At 35.9% G+C, this 17,919-nt stretch overlaps 1 protein-coding gene across 2 annotated transcripts in view; it reads left to right on the forward strand.

Moving 5' to 3' along the window:
• Reln (reelin) overlaps nucleotides 1–17,919 on the forward strand; it is a 466,520-nt gene that overhangs the window by 261,902 nt on the left and 186,699 nt on the right. For both annotated transcript variants that reach the window (XM_027926303.3, XM_027926304.3), the window contains exons 9-10: nucleotides 1,792–1,888; nucleotides 4,289–4,529. In XM_027926303.3, the coding sequence (XP_027782104.3) occupies nucleotides 1,792–1,888; nucleotides 4,289–4,529 (338 nt within the window). The remainder of the gene's footprint in view (nucleotides 1–1,791; nucleotides 1,889–4,288; nucleotides 4,530–17,919) is intronic.

Consider the following 17,919-nt stretch of genomic DNA (forward strand, 5'->3'; position numbering starts at 1 on the left):
ATTATAAATAAGGAGGTACTAAGATTCAATTTGATTGTAGAAAGAGCTTGGCAGCAGGGTACTGGGTGAGGACAGGTGAGGCTGGTTATGGCGAGAGTACCTAATCACAATTGCAGAGACCTGGCAAGAGCTAATGAGGATCTTGGCAACAACAAAGAGATAGATTCAAAACTAGTAATGTTTTAAATATGAAAAAGTTAATGAGTAGGTGGCAGAGGAAAAGTAAGTCACCTGCCAAATGCCTTTTTGTTTTAATAGTTACAATATAAATTTCATTTTGAAATATTGAGATGGTAATATAGGGAAAATCCATAGGAGAAGTCATATTTGTCATCAGGCTGTATTTGACATACAAATTTTGATACATATCAGCTTTCCTTTTCTCTTCTCAATTTATAAATAATTTGCAACAAATTGCATTCTGTAAGGAACATTTTTGACTATCCTTTTTCAAAGACTTGCCTCATACATTTGCTTTTAAGTACTTAGGGTGTATAAGCCATAAATAAAGAAAGCACATAAATAAATTTCGGCTAATTTGAACTTTCCTGTGAAATAACAGATTCTCTGCCAGGCCTCATTCTTGTTTGTGTTGAAGTTTGTCCCATAAATCCTCCTCGTTTTCATTTCCAGCCGCACAGTTTGATATTTATTTTAAGCAGCTGCTCTTGGAAGGTAGAATTTAGCAGTGATTACCATGGCATAAGGTGGATTTCCATGTGAGATCAGGATTGCTGTGTGGCTTTCCTTTTAATACCCCTTTCTTTCATGCCTTTTCACCTGCTTTGCAGCTATGAGAATGAATCTAGAAACTCTGCTGTTTGGCGTTTTAGCACATGCCAACCTGGCAATAGGACACTTGCCAATTTTGCATTAAACACCACTGAAATAAATGAATCTGGTGAAAGTGTGGAACCCTGAACCCTGAACCTTGCAATGTAGAACAGCTAATAGGTGCTCAACTGAGGCTCCTCTGGCAGATGGGTAAAAGTTAAACACAAATCACACGATTGCTTTTTCTTTGGGTTCACTTTGGGTTTACATTTATTTTTAATGTAACACCAAAAATTCTGTTGCATTAGTTACAAGAAACTTCCAGCAAATGTTTCTATTTTAAGTTTTTCTGAGACCTCTGACATTGTAGTCACACAATTTTTTTATTTTATCAATTCATTGAACAAATAAAAACAAATTCTTGAGCAGTATTAAAACTTCCTTATTCATATTTCTAATATTGAAAATAATGAGAAATAATCACCAAATATTCACAGTGGGAGATAATATCTCTCTTTAAAATGTTTATTGTTGGTTTATAGCAGAGTAATATCAGTTTTCATTCATGTAGCACTTGAACTTTCTATGTTAGTTTCTCACATACTGTGTCATAATTTACACAATATGCAACCCAGAAAGAGAATGGTGGTTTTGTTCCTCAGTTTAATGACCTGTGTACCATTTACGTTAATTGATATTAACTTTCAAGAGCAATAATAACATTATTTAGTCATTCTATAATATTTATATATTTCTTAGTTCATATATCTAAAGAAATTTGCAAGTTATCTTTTTTACCTTCTTTCTGGTTTCTAAGCTTATTTATCAAATAATTATTATGAGAACAAATTACAGGAAATATAAGCATAGTTGAAAAGGATGGAAATACATATCTAAATCTTTAGAAAATTATCAAAAATATTTATCAGGAAAGATAATGTGCAATTATACTGTTTTTATTTTTGAAATTTATCGTTGTTTTTGTTTTGTTTTGTTTTGTTTTTTTGCCGGTTCCAGGGTCAGGTTCATGTCGCTTTAGTTACTCAGACCCCAGCATCATCGTGTCGTATGCCAAGAACAATACTGCAGACTGGATTCAACTTGAGAAAATTAGGTTTGTTGTCATTTAAAGTGTTTTCACAAATTCTGATGTAAATGGATTTCTCTTTTCCTATTTGCCTCCGTGGTACCACTGCCATTTTCATCATGGTTGAAAGCACTCTGGTTGTTAATTATGTTGCATTACATGAGCGCACATGGTATGACCTGTTCTACTTGAGAAAGATATTTTAGATGTGTCATTTTCCGCTCAGAACTTCCTGCAGCCTATATTCCTTATGTCAAACTATTTTAGGCAAAAGTACATTTGGGAACATAACCCTTATGCTAGTATCCTCCACAAAATAACATCACCTTCCATTGCTATAGGTGACCTGACTCCAGCCTGGTTTATAGAAGACTAGAGTTGACTTTTCTGTGCTGACATGGAGTTCATAGCCACAGGGCCTTTGCATTTCATTTCTAGTTCTGCCATTTCCTTTATGTCTCCCTTAAAGCCCATTTTAAAAGTCTATTAGCATAATTGTGATACAAGTAATAATCAGATATTGTTTATTAAAAATAAATCCCTTAAAAATAAAATGAGGTAGGATGTTTGAAGAAGGAGAAACTCATTCATGTTTAAAAGATTTGGTAAAAGTAGCAAAACTATGTTTACCATATTTGCAGAGTTAAGTCTTCAAATAAAATAAAAATGGATGCCGAATTTCAGGTATAAGATATTTAAAGAAAAAAAAATACCTTGAACAAAAGTGATTATTTGGTTGGATTAGTTCTTAAATTAGCATAACTCAAGTAGTACATATTCAATCAGCTTTCTGACAATTTTTTTCCATAAGCTGTTTTCCTTACTTTATTTTCATACAAAAGAACTATGATTTATTATTTAGGGAAGAAAAATAAATATTAGGTTCACAGTCCTAATACTAAACCAATTTGTACATTTCTAGCAGTATTTTAAAAATAAAAATAAATAAAAACTTTACATGTCTGAGAGAGGGTTTTAATAAACTCCCTCTGTGACAGGGTAAAATATAATTTATGAGTTTCTAGTACGATCTGAGCTCTGATATGCCATGCCAATTTTGTAATGTATTGTTATTCTTTCCAATTTCTAGTAGTTATGAAGCTGCATTCATATTAAATACTTATTTATATAAATGACTTTAAGCAAGGCAGCATAAATTTTATCAATTTTATATCTTCACATTTTCTTTCTAGTATATGTCATAGCTTAAATAAATTATAGTGCATGTTTCTTGCTGAAAAATAACTATGCTTTTGATCTGATACCTAGTGAAATTGCACATTTAATTACAACATAAAAAGATCACATTCAGCTAAGTCCATTTATTTTTTCACTAAATGCCACTTCTGGTTTTAGACCATGTACCAAAACATCCTACTCATTAATGGAAATTTTCCTTACCATTGGTAATCCAAATGAAAGTATTTTTCAGTCGCTACCTAAAAGCAAGATATATTCTCTTAATCAATTTAAATTCTTTTTGAAGCTAAAAAGATAGTCATCATGAAATATTTTTAAAGAGGAGAGAATTCATTACCCCCAAAGGTAAGGTACACCATCTGTAACCTACACTGACAATTCTACAGATATATATGTGCTTCATTGGTGAGTGAAAAATATGGCTTTTCTGTAGTCCTTCCAAAACTGATTTATAGCAAGTCCAAGGTACCACTAGTTTGCATTTTAGTACCATTTTTAATCTTGACTAAGGCGATCATTTTTACTATAGCATATTTCTACTTTGGTAGAATAAAATGTTTAATAAAAATATTTTATTATACAGCAGAAGGATCTAGATTCTAACAGATATAATATAAAAAGCATGTTAAAATTATATCATATTTAAAGATTGACCTACATGAAACTGTAAATAATTATAAATGAGTACCTTTAATTCTCATGGCAAATCTCACATTTCATGTTGACTTAACATATAAAATTGTGTGTGGTTACTAGAAATAAACTAATTGTTACTTAAACATTGATTATTAAATGTATTCATACAATGACCTATAAAAGGTGCGTAATTTCAAAGTAAGAATCAAGACTATGATCATCATTTTCTACATTTCCTCCTTTTTACTTGTAAGTTACTTATTTTAGATTGAATTATCTACCATGTGCAAAACCTGAACAGAATACGTTTGGATTTTTTTTAACCCAACAAGGCAGTGTATAGCACTTTCTTATACTCAGTGACCGCCTTGTATTAAATGTAAGCTTCTTTAAGACCTTTAATTTTTAAATTAACCTCACTCAATATGAAAATTAAAATAGCAGATATTGAAAGATTCAAGGGTAATGGAATTAGTATTTGTAATGAATATGTTTTTGAGATTGTGAAACTATAATATTAAGAAAAAAAAATCATCTAAAGAAAGAAAAAAATGGATACTGTTGAACTCTCTGTCTCTCCACATATTCTAGAGCCCCTTCCAATGTCAGCACAATCATCCACATCCTCTACCTTCCTGAAGACGCCAAAGGGGAGAGCGTCCAGTTTCAATGGAAGCAGGAAAATCTCCGTGTTGGTGAAGTGTATGAAGCCTGCTGGGCCTTGGATAACATTCTGGTCATTAATTCAGCACATCGACAAGTCATTTTAGAAGACAATCTTGACCCAGTGGACACCGGCAACTGGCTCTTCTTCCCTGGAGCAACAGTCAAGGTTTGAGCTCTTGAGTTCTTTCACCTTCCTTCTGAAACCTAAGTCTCAATAGCCAAATTATGCAAGGATAGCTATTTTACCAAATTATTATTAAAAGAATAATTGATATTAACATTTTTCCATATCTTTTAAGGATGGAATATCACTATTAATAAACATTCATTAATTCAGTCAACAAGTATCTTTTGAAGACCCACTGTGCTATGTAGTGGGCTGAACCCAGAAGACATAATAGCAAATAGGCAGCTATGTTTCTCCACTTTGTGTGGCTGTCAGTTTAGTGGAGGCAGGTATACATTTCAACATCCAAATACAAAACAGCCTAATTGTTATCATTTTCTGGGAAAGTTTACAGTGTCAAGAGGGTATAGCATGTAGTACCAGATCCAGACATGAGATGTTAGGGAGGTTATTCAAAGAATAGGGAATCCAGGCAGGGATTAAGGGTAATGGGGGGGTCACATAGGAGGAATAGTGTTTCTATTGAAAATCTTATACAAAAGGCTGGGTTATGAACTGAATGTTTGTGCCTGCCCACATTAATATGTTGAAATCCTAACCCCATTATGATGGTGTTAGGAGATATAGTTCTTGGAAGGTCATAAAATCATGTAAGTGAAGCCCACATGAATGGAATTAGTTCCCCTACCAAAAAGACCCCCAAAATCTTGCTAGCCCTCTCCCCATTATGTAGGGATACTGCAAGAATCAGGAAGTGGGCCCTTACCAGAAACTGGATCTTCTAGCATCTTGGTCTTAGACTTCTCAGCCTCCAGAACTAGAAGAAACAAATATTTGTTATTTCAACTACCCAATTTACGGTGCTCTGTTACAGCAGCCCAAACTAAGACAGGTGGGAAGATGAGAGCACAGAGCAAAACTCTTGGTTGAAGTTCAAAACAATTGATATGTATTGGTACTGAAGATTGAACCCAGGGGTGCTTAACCATTGAGCAACCTCCCTAACTCTTTTTTATATTATTTTTAGAGTCAGGGTCTCACTGAGTTGCCAGGTGCCTTGCTAAATTGCTGAGGCTGGTTTTTAACTCATGATCCTCCTGCCTCAGCCTCCCGAGCCAATGGGATTACAGACGTGCACCACTGCACATGGCAATTGTCCAGTATATTTTTATGTTGAGACTTGTGATAGGTAATTCTGGAGATAGGACTAATGATAAGACTCAAAGGTCCTATAAACTGCTGTAGAGTTTAAACTTTATCCAGAAGGCAACAGTACCTCAAGTGCTTTAAATAAGAGTCAATCCAATTTGACTTTTGAGATATCCCTTTGAAATAAAGGATGGAATGGAAAGAGGATCAAGTGAGTGCAGAGATCCCAAATAGGAGCTGACTACAGTAGTCAGGAGAAAGATCATGGTTGGCCAAAAGTAGGGAGATAGGAGGAAATATCTTAGAGATTTTTAAAAGGGAGTGAAGAAGACTGGGGACTGGTTGAGAAGATGAGGGAATGACAGATGTCAAGGACAAGGTTTGAGCAACTGGGTGGATAGTGTGTCATTCACTGAAACAGAAAACAGGAGGAAGAACAGGTTCACAGGAAGTTGGTGATATCACTTTGGACATATAGATCTTGATAATTTGAGGGCAAGCAAGAGTATTTGGCAGGAGATTGGATGCAAGGGTCAAAAGTTCAGAGGAAAATCCAAATTTTGCAATTATGAATAGGAATTGAAATCAGGGGTTGCCTACCCAGGAAATGGGTATAATAATGAAACAACAGGGAAAATGTCATTAGACTCTCAATTGGACCCTTTCAGGTTTCTAATATGTGAAAATAAAATGCAAATACAGCTTGTATAATTTTTTAAATGTGACTTACTGATGTAAAAAAAAAAAAAATCTTGTGCTCCATGAGGGTTAGATCACAGGAAGAATAACGAGTACGAAGATCCAAAATGCTCACCTCTTAATAATTTATCTCTGTACTAGAAAAAGGATTGCAAGTTATTTAGTGAACGCTTAACACAGCAGCTCTCCTGACACAAATAACTTTTTCCTTAACCAATCAAATCCTAGTCATTTAATTTCAAGTTGATGAAATTATTGTATCAATTATCTGGTATTAGAAACAGGCATCCTCTTTGCTCAATTTAGGAATATTTGTTCTGAAAAACCTTCTGAAGCCTGGCTCCTTTAAGAAGAGTCCACACATTACTTTTGCTTAGATATAGAAATGAACTTTTGTCAGGGTATCCTGTGTGTCATCCCACGGCCACTTGATTAAGAGGGATTTCTGCTGTCATTCAGTACTGGCCAGAAAGTGTGCAAAACCGGAGACCTCAGGGTCTGGGATTCACATCATTTTCCCATGGTGATTATTTGTCATTTGGTCTCAGTAGCCTTTACTGCATAAATGTACTTTTTCTGCCTCATTTTACAAGCTATTATACTAATCTGATTAGGTATTCAGTTTCTAAATGCATGTACTTTGGTACCACCCATGATAAAGAATGCATGAAGTGTGGTTTTGCTTCAGTAGTAATTTTAATTAAATTACAACTCTGGGTAGAATACACTTTAGCTTTCCATAAGCTTAGAATCATAAGCTGAGATTTGCCAGGTGACCTAAGTCTACTAAGAAAAAAAATAATAGTGGTAATGATATTTGTTATCTTTTCAATTGGCTGTCAGAAAATTTTCTCAGAAGTCTCTTTTTAAAACTTCAAATAAATGCATTGATAAATTTTAAGAATTTGTCCTTTTAACTCATTTGAATGACGACCCCCTTTTGATTTTTGATTCAAATATCTCAGAATGGAAAATTGCTTTTGGCAAGTGACTCAGAACTTTAAAAATAAAAATTGTTTATACTGCATGTAATTTGTCAAATATTGTTCCTTTATTTGGTGGCCTCTAAGATGAAAACTGAATACCATCGACTAGAAAACATATATCCATGTTCATATTTATTATAAAGATGTGTTTTAAACATTGCTTTATTTTGAATTTTGGATTGTGATGGTTGTGTTTGTTCAACCTACACTTTATCTTTTCTGTGTTCATTAAACTTTTACAAGATATTTTCATTTTAACTAAATCAAAGAGAAGTATAGCATCAATTGAGAAAGTGTGCTGTATTACAAAGTAATTTGTAATTCAAGGAAAAATTTCTGAGCTCCAGTAGAATTATCTGGCTGAGTAATATCAGCTGCTTTTTATTGATCACTTATGCTTCAAGTCACTTGCTGTTCCAGACACACACACACACACACACACACACACACAAATATGTATGTGTATACTCAAAGATACACAGAAATATATGCATGCACACATATTATCTTGTGTGAAGATAAACTTTAAAGAAGGTGCTATTTAGCTCCATTTTTCAGAAATGAAACTAGAAGGTAGAAGTGTTGCAGAACCATTAGTGGCAACTCCAGGGTTCCCATCCAGGAATCTGATCTTAGAATTCTTGCTCTCAGTTGACACATAGCTTTGCTTTTACAAGTAGAGAGTATGAACTGATGTGCTTCCTGATTATCCTGGGTTTCTTCCCAATACCAACCTATTAAATTATCTGCTCATTTTCTCCCCTCCCCCCATCATTGAATGGCTACAGGTTAAAATATTCTTATTTTTCCTCATATTTCTTAGTATTACTCCAATTTTGTTCCCTGCATAATATATGTTCCTTCCTTCAGATGACTGGCTTTTCACACTTTAGAATTTAGCAGTTCAGCCTAAATATGGTCATTTCTCTCTCTTTTATATTATAATAGTTAATTTTCAAAATTCTAGTTGCTGGTCCATCTCAGGTATTGACTGCTGACCTAAAGTGAACTTAAGAAGGTCTAAGAATTAAAATATTTCCCTGTGGAGACAGGAGGTATTTGCAGTAACCCACATGGGAGATACAATAGAGTAGGGACTGTGGGACTGTGAAGAAGGAGAAATTGAGTCTTATAGTAGCCAACTGCCTGACAAGGACATTGGAACCAAGGATCATCCAAAGGGATGCCCCTGAGGAACCCTCCAGTGTCATTCCTTATGTAGATTACATTATGTTACCTCCATACTCAAGACCTTTGATGGCTTCCTGCATAGGCCTGGATGATACAAAGCAAATTCCCTAGCCATTGCCAACCTAACCCTTTGTGTGTGTGTGTGTGTGTGTGTGTGTGTGTGTGTGTGTGTGTGTGGTACTGGAGATTGAACCTGTGTGCTCACATATGCTAAGCAAGGGCTTTACCACTGAGCTGCATCCCAGACTCAGCCTGACTTTTCATTCTCAGCTTCTGCCTAGTTGTACTCCAGCATCACAAGCACAACACTGAATTTCACACTCCCTGTTCTTTGCAGATGGTTTTTCACCTTTCCTCTTTCTTTGCTTAGTAAATCCTCTCCATCTTTAGTTGCCCAGTTCAAATGTGTTTGTCTAAGCAAATTTTTGTGGGCAAATGTCTTCCTTCCCTCCATAGCACACCATTAGGATCAACAAACAGAACTTGTTGGAGTGAGAACTGGATGCAAGAAATAATACCATTCTATTTCCAGTGGCTAGCCATATTCATTTTTAAAAAAATATTTTTTAGTTGTCAATGGACCTTTAGTTATATGTGGTGCTGAGAATCAAACCCAGTGCCTCCTATATGCTAGGCAAGCACTCTACTGCTGAGCTACAACCTCAGCCCTTTCCATATTCATTTTGACAGCTTTTTTATTCCTGCCCTCACTGCACAAAAAGTAGGATAGGTTCCAAGAGTGCTAATAGAAAAAAAAAAGTTTTCCAACTATTGTAGTTTTCCAAATGTCTCAGTTCAATATCAAATGTGATCAGTTTATTATAATGTGCATACTCCAAGTGTCACCCACAGCTCCTCTGCTCCTCCATCTCAGGTCCTATTCAGGAGGAATAGGGGCAGCTCCTTCTTACCACCTGTGACTAGTTTCAGCTTTTGACCCCTGCAGGCTGGGTCTGGAGAAAGAAGAGGCAAGAAGCAGATATTATTGGGAACTGTCATTTTTTTTTTGATCCTTGGGCCTGACAAGTGATCAAAGCTGACTCCTTCTTGAATTTACCAATAGATTTTTAAGAAACATTCCCATTCATTATCAAAGCTGGGGATCTCTCACCTGTAGTTGCCCAGAGCTTCTCTCAGGCAAGTCATGCATGTATCTTTTACTGTAGGATCTCAGATTGTCATAAATACAATTTCTTTGTGATGAGGACTCCTTATCTTCCATAGAGATCTTTAGGGCAGGATCTTAGACTACCTTAATGGCCTCTTATGTGCATAAGCCCAGGCCTGTTTTGTGGTAGACACTCAGCTTGAATCCATCAACAGGAGAATGGTTATTTCTAAGTGAAGCCCTCTTGTTACCCAAGAACCTACCAAGTGGCTCCAGCACTGGTCCACACCTCCGGACACTCACCATGGTCTCTACATTGTGTCCTTACATCCTGTGCACTAGGCTTGAAGTGAGGAGAGGTGCTGTCTTTGCCCACATGACCCTCAGAAGAACTCACAGGTCACCAAAAACTCTTTAAAGAAATCAATTCTCTGTGGTTCAGCTTCCTGGCCCACTTCAGCTTCAAGCTTACACACCTTCATTGTGAATGAGCAATTAAGCCATTTTACCACTTCTCTGGACAGGTTATTAGAGTTGGTCTATCACATCACTTCAGCACATGGAGTAGTGCCACCTATTTTCATGGGGTTTCAACAAAATCTGTAGTTAAATGAATTCCATTTCAACACTTTGTTATACTGGATATATCCACTGTGCTTTCATTAAATTTCAATGCCATTCATGTAAGATTACTAATGGTTTTCATTATTAACTACAAATATTTTTAAAATGCTACTATTAATAAGACAAAAGTGATATAAAATGTGAATATGTAAACTATCCTGCTGATCTTGACAACAGTGTTTGAGAGTGACAGGTCAAATAGGAAAGATAAAAACAAGTCATTGTCTTTCACTGTACATATTTATTTCTTTCAATATTTCTTTCAGTTTCTTTGGAAATATTTAATCTATCTCATCTGAGCCTATCCTTGTTTATCTCAAGTAGGGCAAAATGATATAAGATCAAATAGAGTAATTAGCTTAAGGAGTTACATGATCTGGAGAATTGCAATTATAGGTCACCAGTGTAAATCTTCCCTGGGTTGGTAGAAGGCCTTTACCATCTGTTGGCTCTTTTGTAATTAATATGAAATACACACACACACATATGAACATGGATTTTTTTAAATTTATTTTTATTGGTGCATTATAATTATACATAACAGTGGAATTCATTATGCCATATTTGTATAAGCACATAGAACACAACTTTTAATGTAGACTCAGGCCTTGTATTTGTTGTGCTTTTTCATTTGGGATTGTTAAGCTGAGGAGGACTCTAAGAGATTACAAAATCAATATGTTTTTCCAATGCAGCCATCTGTGTTTCTCTTCCATTCTCCTTACACATCCAGGCCCCTGCCTGACTCATCTTCCAGTGTTTTTCCGGAGAACTTTCCCATGTGAGAGAAAAGGTGCACCCCATGCTATTGTGCTTCTAATTACTATCATCATTTTTTATTTCCCACAAATCCCTCAGCAGCCCTTTGTTCACTACCAAGTATGTGGGGCTTTAAATGCCAGTAAATATACTGCTGCAAGTGCAAAAGCTCCCCAGAGCATCACCCTCATTAGCGATCTCCCAGAGTAAGCAGATCATGCACTCAGCAAGGGAAGGAGCCTGAAATCCATTCGGTATAATATCACCTGTGTTATACTTATTAGTTACAATGATTTTGCCTTCTTTTAGGGAGAATTGCATCCATTTTTTAAAAAGTTTTATATCATTTCTAGAAAAATCAAGACTTGGTGTCAGTTGATCTTATTCTAAAGATCTGGGTGTACTGTATCAGTTCAAAGCAGCAGTTGCTAGAATAGCAATTGCTACCATGGCTACCATCCCCCCGCAGTTCCTCCATCCAGTGGCTAGGGGTGTTTGCACCACATTTAGGAGCCAGGGAAGCATTCTTCCCATCTGAAGTGGGGGAATGGTTAATCTCAAGGCAACTTCAAGGTGCATCAACTGTGAGAATGGTCTTGGCTTTGCCTTCAAGGATTAAAGGATAGGATCTGAACTTTTTGGCACTCACCATTGAAGACCTACAGTATCAAGTTTAAGCAGTTTACCCTGGATACAATTCTCATATCCAGGACTGATATTTGCAACAGCAAGGAAATTACATGGATACAAGATAATAATTGATGGAAATAATAACAGTAATAGTAACTGATATCCTGATAAATAATAGTAATAATGACGATGATAATAGTCATAGTATTGATAGCATTTCAAAACTACTTTGTAGGTGCCAGAATTATGGGGAAGGTCTTGTCATTAGTTTTATATCTTTAACAGATAGACTTCTTGGTGTCTATAAAGACCCTGGCTGCTTAGTGATCAGTTTTGGTTAATCACTTTTGAAAAGTCTAGTCAAGTCCATCAGAGTCATTTCTTTCTAACTCCTCAAACAAGCATCCTGCAATCTGAGAATATTCTTAATTTCAAGTTCAAAGAAAAACATCAAATACAAGTTTTTGGAGGATCATCCCAGAATTGCTGTAGCCGCCTGCTTTCCATTACTTACCATCAGAGAGAAGCCCTGAAGAGGTCAGTGAAGTCCTCTGAGGAGAAATAGGAGTAAATGATTTGGAAAGAGCTGTGAGCAGGATGCTTTTGTTTCCTGTTTTTTTCCCTCATCCTTTGATATAGTGCCTCATAAAGCAGAATTTCTGAATGGATCAATATGCCATGGAGGTGAATACTGGTCAGGCAGCTGCTTCATTTTGTTTGTTTTTGTTGTTGTTGGTGGTGTGGTGGTGTTTTTGTTTACTCCCATCTATGGTGACAGCCAAAATTTTTATTTTGAAAGCACAAATCACCCATGACTCCTTAGTTTGTGTGTGTGAGAGAGACAGAGACAAAGAAAGGAGAAAAAGGGCAAGAGAGTGCTTTGCTCACTCACCATTAATAAATGTTTCTATCTTCTCAGCCTTCTCAGCTAACCCACTTTCCCTCAGCTTACAGAGGCATAAATCACTGGTTTCTGTCCACCCTGGAATTGACCTGCAGATTAAATGCAGATCACTGTGAGATAGGTGCTGTTCCACATATTTTTTATTTGTAAGAAACCCTCCCACTCTGATGGCTGTGCCTGCACCTGCTAATCTTTTTCTATTTATCGCCCTGGTTTATTGTGTGGATTGCATAGAATTCCAGATTACTCCTTCTATACGTATATGTCAGCTTGTGTTGAGAAGTAAATCAGCACTGGATGTCGTAGACTCTGCTGTGAAGTTTTGTCCTTTAGTATAGGCTGTGATTTGATCACATGCATTTAAAAGAAATTCCCTTAAAAAGTAACATATTAAAATTTGTAAATTTATACCAAGAATTTACAGTCACTAAGTTACAGAATTTAGAAGGGTCTTCTCTCTCATACTACTTAAGTTTGATTGCTTCCCCTTTACCACCTTTACTGTTGATAAATCTCCCATAATGACAATTTTCCTAGTTTAACAAACACCAAAAGGCCCTAATGAAGACAACAGCCATTAGGTAAATCAACAATCCATTAAGGGGAAGCATTAAATCAAAACAGGAGAGTCTATTAATTTTCTTATTGCTCTTGTACTTTAACGCATTTGCCAAATTCATTGTCCCAGTGGACAGTAGGCAAGCCTCCAGTCCTGAATAAGAATTGAAGCTTTCATTTTCAGCTTCTGCTCTCTCCCGTCTAGCACTGTGGTCATAAATTGCTGAATCATCAATGGAGGAAAAAGGTCATTGTGTCCAAAGTAGGAAAAAAATGTAAATTAATTTGTCTGAAAAATCTGAAGTCTTGACACAAGTCAAAGCTAATGAGGAGGAAAAATTTTAAAAACCCTAAGACAAACAGTGAAAGGAAAAATCACACACTGAGTAGAATTCATTTTTAAACCTACTTTTTGGGAATATAACCTCCTGGCAGAGCAATGCCTGTCTACAATAAAACCCAATTTATTTTCCATAAAATATGCCATTGAGCACCCAGAAGAAGGTTTTGACAATCCATTTGATGATTTTGTTTTCTCAGAATAAAAAGGACAAATGGGAGGAAATCAGGTTTGCTTTTGAGAAATGTGCTTTGCAGATCACTGTACTGGAAACCATCTAGCGTGTGACTTCAGGGATTTGAGCACTGGCTTTCCAAGGAGGGTAAACCTGAGCCCAGTAAGACGCGTGGCTAGTCCATGTTCCCATGTCTTTTTCCATTAGCAATCAGAACGTTAACCCTGTTTCTGGCCAGATGCCAGCTTGGTTAATTGCATGCTGTCTACCTAAATTCCCTGTGCTTGGCATATTCTTCACTCTGGATGGGATTGCTCATATTGTCATGTTTCCCCCAAGAGGTGGGTACATGATATTGTAGAATGAGCCAGAATATAATTTGTTAAGCTAATAAGAGTACTTTGGGGATGAAGGGTTAAATGTAATAGTGTGCTTTTCACAATTTCCCCCCAATGAGGCCTATTTGTACAGTAATTAATGTGGAATAGCATTAGTGAAACATGGAAATGAGCCAGATCACCATGACAAGAGTGGCAATAACACAGAAACAACTAATTTTGATAAATTCTAGAGAAAATAACCATTTAAACAAATCCCCGGGTCCTTCCTGGCTAATGCACCTTTTGTTTTTGTTTTGTTTTGGTCTGAAGGTGACACACTTAGTCACTAATTGAATTAGCACAATATTCAATGAGTGCAATTTATTTTATTCTGTATGAATATTTAAAACAGTAACATTTCCATCATCTTGGTACTTCAGCAAGGCAACTAGCACAATAAATTGCATAGCAATATTCATTAAAGTAAGATTTCTTAAAGGAATGAATAAAGATGGGGGCAAAAAAAGAAAGAAAATTAGTATTTATGGATTTCCTAAGATTCATAAATCTTTGGGGTAGGCATGTTCCCTGCAGCCTCTCATTTAATCCTTATAATTATCCCCATTTTACAGATGAAAAAACAGAGGCTGAGTTGCCAAATGACTTTGAGTTTTACTATAAAACATGGCCCCTGTGTTCCAAGTTGTCCTGCAGCCTCCCAAATCGTGCCCAGCATCTTTGGCTTTAATTTGAAGAGGCAAGTCTGAAAACTCAGATACTGTGAAAGTCAAGTTGATCCCCAAAGACAAGGTTAACAACTGCCCTATGGATTTTTACATTGTTATTCTTCCTCTCATTATTCCAATTCAAATCTGTCACTATTGCTATTTTAGAGTTGTCATAACTATTGCCAAGTAATTATACACTTGTCACAAAATATACCCTAAATTGAATCTTTATAAATCTTAGTACAAAGTAACTCAAATGGGAATGCTTAATGAATCCAGAAAATAATGTGAAAAAAACACTCTTAACTCCCTAAAATTCTCTCACCATGGTTGAGTCCATTGTGTTGACTAGAGAAAATGCACTTCAACCCTCCTGCACCTGGACTGTGTTCACAGCCAAGTTTTCAGTTTTTTAACTGGCATTAAATTACCTAGAAATCAAATGTGTGGAAAATGATAAAAATTCATTTGGAGTCAGAAGAGAAGCCATTCTCTTCCTATTTATATATATATTTTTAATTTATAGCATGAAAATCTGTATCTTTAAAGATCAGTGAACAAGGATTTAGGAAAGATGCATTTCTGTATAACAGCAATAGCATAGCAGAAGGCTTAAGAAACACAGAGACATGTAGGCTGGAAGTCGGTCAGCTTCCAACCTCTTCAGCACACACCTCATATTAATCCAGAATTTCCTATACCAATATATATATTCCAGCCAGACAGTGGCTAATTTATGGCTGCGCCAACAATACCATTTTAATTAATTTTATTCATCTTATTTCTCTTTCCTCTGTTCCTCATATCTCATCTGTTTGCATTGCCTAGATTTTAATTAAAAAACCTCTCCTCTCTAAGGAGCAATCTGAAGTGGCAAAAATAATCACTTAAAATATTACAGTCATTAAAAAATTGGCTGTGGTGGAAGCCATGCATTTTCAATTTTCCTACAAATGATGTTTTAGCTTCCTTTTAAAGTGCACTTTGTATCTGAATTGTCTGCCACCAGCCAGCTTGGCTATCAAAAATGGTCTTCCAGCTGGGTGGGCTGAGTGACAACTCCTTAATGGAGGAAATGGATGGCTCTCTGCTCATGTGGAGGGGAAGGCATACCAGGCAGATTTCATTCCATCTGCCACCAGCTCTCTGCAAGCTGGCTTTGCCCAAATGGCCAATACATTCATTCCGACAAAAAGTATATCGTCAAAAAATAAATTGTAAGGCTATAAATGCCTGAAAGAATCATCAGGGCCATTAGACCCCAGGGAGATAATATTAAGAGGTGCCTCAGTGTTCATCTTTGATGAAACCTAATTAAACAATGGTGGAGGTGATTGTAAGTACTCTTACAAGTCCAGAGGTGAAGTCATTAACATTTTCAGCAGAGTATAGGGAGCAACCCTAGAAAACTGCTATTCTGAATTGTGGCCAAGGACTTGTTATATTTGAGGAATTTGCACCGATGTTTCCTGTTGATGCTTTTGTGAATGGCAAATTCTTGTCACTTAGTTACACAGTGTTCTGCTGGTCAAGTAAAGGAAATCCATTTAGCATCAATGTAGAAAAATACTTTTGATTGACAAAGAGAAACAGAGACTATACTGAAGGATTTTTAAAATTTGGAAATCTACTACTTCCTAGAGGTATAAAGTATGTCATTGATCAATTTTAAAATAATGAAATTAGTAAAAATAATTAACACAATACCCAATGCACATTAGGAGGCCTAGACACAGAAAAATGTAGAGCTGTGTGCAGAACTGTTTCTTGCATTGTATCCAAAATAAATGCTCAGTTACCTGATATTCAATATAAGTCATTCAAAAATTCTGACTCAAGAAGTCACATGGGCTATATAATTATTTCCTCAAGAAAACCTGATAAATTTTCACGTGGCTCAAAATAAAATAGTCCTGAATTCCAAAATATTCTTGTTTTTATCATGTCAAGAGCTCATGTATCTCACAAAATAGATATTTGTTTGCTAAGTTGTTTGGATTTTATTATTGCATATAAATGACATGAGTTTGAATAAATACTGAACAAAAACAGCTGGCTGTTAAAATTGAGACACTTTCCTGAAATTCTTTTCATACTTTTAATACACATTGCACTTTGATTTTTAACATAGGAGGCTAAGGTTATACAGTGCAAGTTCATCTGTGAGAAAAGTGACATCAGCCATCTTATATTATTGAGTTTTCCTATGTTAGGGGAATATTTCTTAATTTGCCAAACTTTGAAGGGCTTTTAAAATTTAATTGATGTTTTTATCTGTCCTGATAGCATATGAATGTTTGCGATATTTTTACCATATCTTACAGTAGGATGTATTCTTGTATATTTTACTAAAGATTTTTAACTTGAAGAATCTTTTGACTAACTGATTAGAGACAAAAATATATTTAAATAGTCTTATATGTTCTAACATCTGATTCCAAAAGGATGAAATATAACAGTAATAACAGCATATTTTTAACTACATTTTCAGAAATAATGATTATGTTATTAGCACTTTGAAGTTTCAAAAAAACACTTCCTCCTATATTTGTGCTTCTGACAACATCTCCAGAGAATAGATATTATTGATTTCATTTTTTGGCCAGAGAAACTGAGGCCTAGAGGAGTTAATTATAACATGTATAAAACTTTAGTCATTAGGCAGAGGAAATGTATTTGAACAAACCTTCTGATTCTAGTTCCCAAATTCCTTGAAGCTAGTTAGTAACTAAGTTTTCATTCTTTACCATCTTTATTGGTCTGGGTTTCCAATGATTTGTTCTTTTCCAGTCTTTATTTTCCTTGATTCATGAAAGTGCTGAATTAATTGAGTTTCTAGGAGAATGTCCAAGCACCCTTAACCAGGCAGGCCATGTATTCCCAGGCAGAAGCAGAGATACAAGGAGGAAACCTACGGGTGCCCAGGGACTCTGTCCCAATCTGAATGCCTTCTATCATCAGTTCTTGGTTTGGAAAGTGTTTAGGAAACCAAATAATTTCAAGACATTGAGCCTCTGTCACCCATCCTAAAAGAGAGTTAAGAGTTAACGTGTAATTCTTTCTTGTAATTGATTTAGGGATCCTCAAAATGAGAACCCAACACTCACTCCTCCCCCCACCCAGTCAGGAATCCTAAATACAGGGCCTGGATAGACCAACTTCTTAGAAAAGGGACTCAGTAGTTCCACTGGAACTCGGGAATTTTCCAATTTCACACAGGCTATCCGCTTCTTTATGGGTCCAGTATTACACTACTAG

Source organism: Marmota flaviventris, chromosome 1 (genome assembly GCF_047511675.1).
Source record: "Marmota flaviventris isolate mMarFla1 chromosome 1, mMarFla1.hap1, whole genome shotgun sequence".
Taxonomy (NCBI): domain Eukaryota; kingdom Metazoa; phylum Chordata; class Mammalia; order Rodentia; family Sciuridae; genus Marmota; species Marmota flaviventris.